The 7,123-nt window shown below is 49.8% G+C and overlaps 2 protein-coding genes across 3 annotated transcripts; one reads left to right on the forward strand and one right to left on the reverse strand.

The window, feature by feature from the left end:
* The first annotated feature begins 240 nt into the window (after positions 1–240).
* LOC113205141 (uncharacterized) lies at positions 241–2,175 on the forward strand. Of its 2 annotated transcripts, none has more exons than XM_026420637.2 (5): positions 241–545; positions 718–954; positions 1,031–1,285; positions 1,360–1,588; positions 1,682–2,175. In XM_026420637.2, exons 2-5 carry the CDS (start codon positions 743–745, stop codon positions 1,814–1,816), a joined length of 831 nt encoding a protein of 276 aa, XP_026276422.1. In that variant the 5' UTR covers positions 241–545; positions 718–742; the 3' UTR covers positions 1,817–2,175. The 2 variants fall into 2 exon arrangements, with proteins under 2 accessions (XP_026276422.1, XP_026276421.1); XM_026420636.2 differs by having other exon boundaries at positions 245–440.
* A 102-nt stretch (positions 2,176–2,277) lies between these two features.
* On the reverse strand, positions 2,278–7,072 carry LOC113205139 (scavenger receptor class B member 1-like). The gene is made up of 6 exons (XM_052267375.1): positions 6,738–7,072; positions 6,269–6,413; positions 4,688–4,948; positions 4,412–4,530; positions 4,196–4,321; positions 2,278–4,052 (listed from the first exon to the last, which is right to left on the reverse strand). Exons 1-6 carry the CDS (start codon positions 6,966–6,968, stop codon positions 3,594–3,596), a joined length of 1,341 nt encoding a protein of 446 aa, XP_052123335.1. The 5' UTR covers positions 6,969–7,072; the 3' UTR covers positions 2,278–3,593.
* Between the last annotated feature and the right edge of the window lie 51 nt (positions 7,073–7,123).

Genomic DNA, 7,123 nt, shown 5'->3' on the forward strand with positions numbered 1-7,123 from the left:
CCCCCCCCTCGCCCCACTCCTTCAGTTTTGCCAGTCGCGTTGGGCATGGGGACAGAAAACATCCCGCACAAAAGTCTCATCACAACGTGAAACTAGGCGGAGTCCTCACCGACCGGCATCGAAGCTGCCGATCTTTAGTGGATCGAAACCGTTTGAAAAGGTTCAGGTCCTGCCCTAGGCCGAAGCTTGTTCCAGAGTGATGGCTCCACCAAATGTCCCGAATGTGGCGGGAATGTTGTCGTCCACTCACTCCCCCCGCCCCATAGCCTCGGCGCCGCCCGGAATTCAATCGCAAATCCAAACTGCTTGTTAACAGGTGGCTCTACGCGGTAAGGGTCACAAGACGATTGTAAAGGGACGCCGAAGTTTGGAGGAAAATTATCCGCTGTTTGATGTAGTGTAGCCGGTGGGCGTGGCTCCTCGATTGGTTCATCTCCGAGGTGAGTGTCTGCCGCTGGCACCTCGGGCATCCTAGGTTAATCCGGCTGTTTATTTTGGTGGTTCGGTCTGTGTGAGGTTAAGACGGCTCGCTTCCCTATCTGAAGGTGCGTTGAGCAGTGACGAATTCTCGCCGCCGTTCAAGTTGATCGCACGTCAGCGATGTACTCTCTTATACTGATGTTTATTTTTGCGGCGGATTTGTATTGTTTTTTTGTTTGTTTTTTTTTAAAAGTTGTCATTTTTAATTAAAATTCTTTGCATTCCTTTATCCGGCAGGTTTTGATACAGGACTTGCTCAGTCATGAACGGACAAGTGGAAGAAGTCAAGAAGTATGGAGAGAGACCAATGGGAAGCCCTGTCAGGGTTGTAAAGGCAGATCCAGATCTTGTATCTGATGTCACAATTTCTTGTTCAACTCCAACCGCTCACGACTTCTCTGATAGGAAACGTCAGGATGAAATGTTGGCGTGGGAATCTGTTGTTGCTGACTTACCGTCAGATGATGAAGATGGGTATGTCATCTACCACGCACTCCTATTTTTATTTCAATTATTTTGATTCTTGTCTGATCATTGCATACTTCAACAGTGAGATATTTGACAAAACTGTTGCCTCTATAATTATTGGCATGAACATGGTGCAGTACCTGAATCTTTTCAAAGATGCAGACATAGGTCTTAATTTGTTCCTTACCCTAAGCGAGGATGACTTGGAAGTTATTGGCATAGAGGACAAAGCGCACAGGAAAGACATTGCTCATGGCATTTACAACATCAGAAAGAAGAGAGTAGGAAACAGCCCTTCTCGAGGGCTGCAGGATGATGTTTTGGATGCGACAATGAGGTATAATTTGATTGTTTTCACATATTCTACGGAAGTTGAGTGTATTTTCTTATTTGGCATATTTACTTTTGCAGTGTGCAAGAAACTATTCCTGTCATGTGTCACACTGTCAAACACATCAATAATCTTGTCATCCTTCTGCGGAATTATCGATCAAGGCTGAACTCTAGCAGTGTCAGAAATAATGTCCTGGACCCTCATCACTCTGCTGCTGTTGGAGCCAAAATCTTGACCAAAGAAGCTCTTGCTCAAGCAGAGTTACTGAAAGTACAGTTGCACGGAATGCTGTTAAAACTTGATCCTGTAAGTTATCTATTCATAAAGAATATTTTTTATCAGCTCCAGAATGTCTTGATATTGAATGTACTATTTACATTTTTTCAAATATCTATCTAGATGAGGCCTGAGAAATGCCGAAAGACCAGATCTGCAAGTGTAAAGTCTAAGAAAGAAAGAAGAGCTATATATGGAGCAGTTCTTGTGTCAGCAGGTATATCTTTCCTTTTGGCTCTTATTTTACGTAGACGATAAGCTGAATATTAAGGATTGGCATTCTAAGCCAAATCTGTGCCATGTTTGAGTAGATACTCTTCATTGAAGAGGTAGGGGACCGAATCTTAATTTATTATTTAGTTAATTAGCAATAAATTATACTTAAGGGTTGAATCTCCTTTATTGCATATGCCTGGAGGGCTGTGACAAACATGGTGCAAGAAACATGTGCTGCTCAAATTTACACTGTATTATTGTATTCTGTGATAAATTATTCCTAGTTTTCCATATTGTAGGTAAAATTTATGGTGATCCAAAATCTCATTTTATGTTTGTTTCATTCATTAAACCGCTTACAACGATTAATGAAAACAAAATTAAACTTGTTTTGCAAATAACTTGGTGTTCCTTTGAATTTTCTTCAGGTGATGTGGTTGTGGTGTAAATTAAAACACTTCTGTCATCAGTTAACATCTCCTAGGGAATCTTAGTGAGCATGGTGAGTTTTTGATGTACTAAGTTTATTTTCTTCACACATGGTAACAATGAGCGCATAGTTGGGTAACAAAGATTGAGCACTTAAGCACAGCTTTTTCATCCACTTCCTTAAGGACTTGCGCTGTCTTGTTTCATAAGCTAACTTCACTACAGCCTTTATATCAGTCTCTATGGGAAACAAGGCATTCATGAATGAGGAAGTGAGATGTAAAGCTAAAAAAAAAAAATACAACACGTCAGTCGCATAACAGAAAGTATCACATTTCAATCTTACATGTATACTTCAAATCACAAGTAATAATACATTATCAACTGCAACAAAAATCTTTTCATGTTCTTTAATTGAACATGTGGATTTGCACTTACAACTTTTCTTAGAGACGTGTTCCCCTTTCAGTTGCAAATTTAAAAAGTACTACTGCAGTAGTACATGAATAATTTGCTTTGAGATTTTATCCACAATGATTGCCCTGTGCATTTTGATCCTTTGCTCGCCCTAAGAGCCTTAAATGGTAGTCATATAAAAAATAAATAACGAGACTTTTTACTCTGTGAAGGGCACGTGCACTGCACGTGCAGCGCGCTCATTCACACATGTACACCCAGTCATAAATTACAGGGGAGTAGGATGCAAATGAAATGAGAGAGAGAAAGAGAGACGAAATTGTAGGGGCATATTGGCTCCTCAGGTGACCTACATAATAACGAAGGGGAGTTGACTCGATGCTGCCGCGCAGGCTGCCGAGGTCGAGCGCGCCGTGGAGGTAGGCAACTCAACCGACACTGTTGCGGGCGCGGCTGCCACCGCCGGGCGGGTGGGCAACCCATCCCACACTTCCCTTCTGAATAGCGGAATATTCACTTAATCCTAAACAAGTGTGTGTGGGGGTTTATTTCATTTTTTTTGAGCAAACGGTTGTTTCGCGCACGTTTCCCCGCGTCTCCTGAGGTCCGCGGAGCCCGAAACGGCCGCCACTGAACGCGTCGGGGACCCGGGCCTGACGACGAGGACAGCTCGCGGAGTCGATAGGGGCCTGCAAGGCCTGCAGCGGCCTCCGGTGCACCGGGCTGCGGCTGCACTCCGTGCACTCCGCGACTCTGTCGGCGTGCCTAGGCGTGCCGCACGTCCTCTTGCACCCCGAGACCAGCTCGGGGACGGGCCGCCGGGCCGCCGCCGAGGGCGCCGAGGGCGCCGTTGTGCGGTGTGCGGTGGGTCCGCGGGGCAGGGGCGGGCGTGCTGCGTTCTTGAACGACTAGAATGAGATGGCCGAGCCGGGACGGGCCCGACCCGGGGGCCGCCAGGGACAGCCGGGGCTCCTCACACGGGGCACGGGGCGGCGGGCGCCACCATGGGCTGCCTCTCGGCCTCCTCGCCCTCTGCGGGGCTGGGCGTCGCCGGCTCGGAGGCGTCCGCCTCGGACGACGACGACTGCGTGGCCGTGGACGTGCTCCGGAGCAGGTGGTAGGCCTGTTCGCGGTGCTCGCGATGCTCGCGGTGCAGGTGGTTGGAGGCGGCGTGCGCGGCGTGCGAGGCCGCGTGCGCCGCGTTGGAGGCCGCGTTGACGAGCAGGTGGCTGCCGCAGCGGAGCTCCTCCATGCCGCGCTCCAGGTTCTCGGCGGTGAACACGACGCCCTTGTAGGTGCGCACGAACACGGCGGCCAGCGTGAGCGCGCCCACCACGATGAAGGAGTACTCGACCGAGGGGATGATGAAGTCGGCCGCCGTGGTGGCGATGTACACCCACCGGTGGATCTCGGGCGTCAGCTCGTCCACGCCCTGGGGGAGGAAAGCAGACATGAGCATCGCGCCAAGCTCACATACTCGGTGAGAGATTTGGTATCGCACCGACGATGGTCCACTTGATCGGTGTGAAATCTACATTGGATTCCTCTCACTGGTCGTGTATGCGACGTACGTACCTCCTCGAGCCAGATGATGGGGAACACGATCTCAGGGAAGGTGTGGACCGAGTGGATGTAGGGTGCGTGGTCCACTTTGAGGTTGAGCTGGATTCGCACCTTGGCCTCCATCGTGACGCCGAGTTTCTGAAAAACAAAGTCGATCGGGTGATGGGTGTTGGGTGTTGTCGTTGTCTGTACTCGCGGCCGCGAGGCGAGAGGCGTTCGTTCACTCACTGGCTGGATCTTGAAGAACGTCTCGTGCAGGTCCCGGTTGGGCGTCAGGCCTTCGACGGCCCTCAGTAGGCTGTCGTCGGCGTTCCAGAAGTGCGGGAACGACACGAACACGGGGGCATCTGCAACACGCAGTCGTGGGTTTAGCGGACAGGCTCGGGACGTGGTTGATGACGTCATAGCTGGGGCGCTCTAATGCAGTACGTTTTGGAATGGCAATGCAAGACCGACGGTGCTTCGATGTAATTTCTTACCGGGGTGGTTGTTCTATGGACTCACCGTAGTGGCACGGACTGATGTTCTGCAGACCCTTGAGCTCGCAGGGGGCGGTGGGCGACTCCCCGGGCTGGCAGAAGCACTTGTTGTCGGGCCAGTCGGCCGACGGCGCGAAGATGGTGTCGGGCGGCGTGTAGTAGCCCGCGCTGATGCCCTCCTTGTCGACGAGGCCACGGTACTGCAGCGGGAAGGCGCGGCACAGGTCCTTGTCGTAGATGGCCACGATGTCCTCGTGCGTGATGTCTCTCGGCGGGAAGAAGGAGCCTGCAGCCAGGACTAGATGCGTTACGACGAGGTCCCGGGACGGGCGGTGCTGTCGCGCCCCGGGTGCCCAGCCTCTCGTACAGCCTCCCGGCCTCCTCGGCGAGGCCCAGAGCGGCCGAAGCACCCGGCTGCCCCAGCGCTGCCCGAAGCACCAGAGCGTCGGTCCCCGGAGTAGGAGCGACCGAGTGAGAAAATATTGCGATATCGGGGTGACTTCAGAAACTCGTCAATAGTTTCAGAACGACGTTTTTATAGATTTGAAACGAAAATCGACGCCTTTTTGATGTGGATATCGTTCTGATGTATGATATCACCATTTCTCACTGGGTGCGAGTGCTCCGCTCCGAGGGCCTGCCCGGGCGGACTCTCTGGTTTACCCGTCACACTTCTCCTCTGCGTTCTGATTGGTGAAGGATGAGTGCTGCAGCTGCTGCCTCTTTCTCTGCAATAATGGAATCTCAATGACCGTTAAGTTAATGTGGCATCGATTGTGCGTTTGCTGAGTTGATCGGCTAGCATAGTGATTTGATTGATGGAACTCTTGGTAAGACACAGACCGAACGGAAAGTCCTTACTACCGAAAATTTACTTTTCCCGTACATTACAAATGCACACAATAATTTTATACTCATGTCTGTGTTCTATGATAGGATTGCTCTCATTTCCAAGTTATTTCTAAACACAAAAATCTATGTTCGATGTCCAGTGTAAGGTCGTTCAATAAATTCACACAGACTAAAATGTACCACACCGAACCCAATTAAAGTGTGTGCTACAAGCCTGGCATTTATAATGTACAAAAGAAAGTTTTTTCTTCCCAAAGTAGTGTGTGACATTATCGCATTCACATTGGTCTGATAGCGGTAGCAAGCAGTAGCAACAACAAGCAATAGCAGCTAGCAGCTACTGGGGTAGCGGTAGCAACAGAGCGGTAGCAGCGGTCAGCAAGTAACAAGGGTGCGGTAGTGCGCTCAGCGCGGATAGGGACACTGTTAAAAAAGATGTAAGGAAGTACAGTCTGCCTACAGTCCGTCCTGTATATTTTATGTACGACCCGGAATGTAAAGATATTGATCGTACTTTACTGTCATGTCAAGTGCTGTATTGACCAAAAAGACGGTTTGCGAAGTTACGGTACATCCTGTACGGAGTGGACCGTAATCAAAAATTACAGTCGCGGACGTAGTAACAAATTGACAGGGCTCACTGTAGAATTTCCTGTAGGTTCTATTTCAACAGTGGATGGGGGATGGCAGGGTAGGGAGCGGGTGAGAGAAATATAAAGAGAAGACAGAGCAAACGAGAAAGGGCTTTTCGTACCCTCCGACGCCTTGATGGAGTTGCAGGGTGGCTCCGACCAGAAGGGCAAATGGTCCAGGCCGTTGAGCCTGTCCAGCAAGCCCATCCTGGCCCTCGACGTGTGTCCCGTGTACATGGTGTGCACCTCAGGTAGGGTGCCGTTTCGCTGAAAATAACAGTGAAAATTAGTGCCAACTCGGCAAGCTTCGTGGCGTTTTTGACGCCGTAAAGTTCAGTGCGACGAGTTGTCTCTAGACGAAAATATGCGTTTTTGACACGTACTCGTACAAAATGCTAAATAATGCCCAATACTTTTAAGGTGGATAAAGAGTTCCCTAAACGGAAGCGTGATGAAAGTCGGTTCCTGATTGTCTGCGTAAAGCTTATGAAGCGTGAAAATCACGCTTGCGTCTCGTGAACTCTGTATTCACACTTAGTAGAACAAAACGTTTGGCAATCTGCGATAATTTTGCGCAAGTGTGACACTAACCCCCTTGAGCAGTGACATGATGCGGGGCGCGGGCCAGTTGATGTGCAGCAGGGTGTTGGCGATGTTGGCCAGCGTGACGAGCGTGTCGTCGTAGCCGAACAGGAACTCGGCGGGCGTGACCGTCACGAAGTTCTCCATCCCGCGCACTAGGACCGACATAGCAGCTTGCACACCCCACGGCATATGTCTGCTTTGGGTGGCCAGCGTCTGAAATTCATTGGGGATATACATTAGTACATTTTCTGCTTGCTGCAAATATTATAACATGCATAGATATGACGAAAAATGTAGCCACCGAAAAATTGCTTTTGCGAATTCAACCGGGAACTTCCCGGTAAATTATTTGCTGTGGTCGTGTTTGCATTGCAATAAAAGTTTGCATTTCA

This window comes from Frankliniella occidentalis, unplaced genomic scaffold (assembly GCF_000697945.3).
Source record: "Frankliniella occidentalis isolate FOCC.00 unplaced genomic scaffold, Focc_3.1 Scaffold50, whole genome shotgun sequence".
In the NCBI taxonomy this organism is placed as follows: domain Eukaryota; kingdom Metazoa; phylum Arthropoda; class Insecta; order Thysanoptera; family Thripidae; genus Frankliniella; species Frankliniella occidentalis.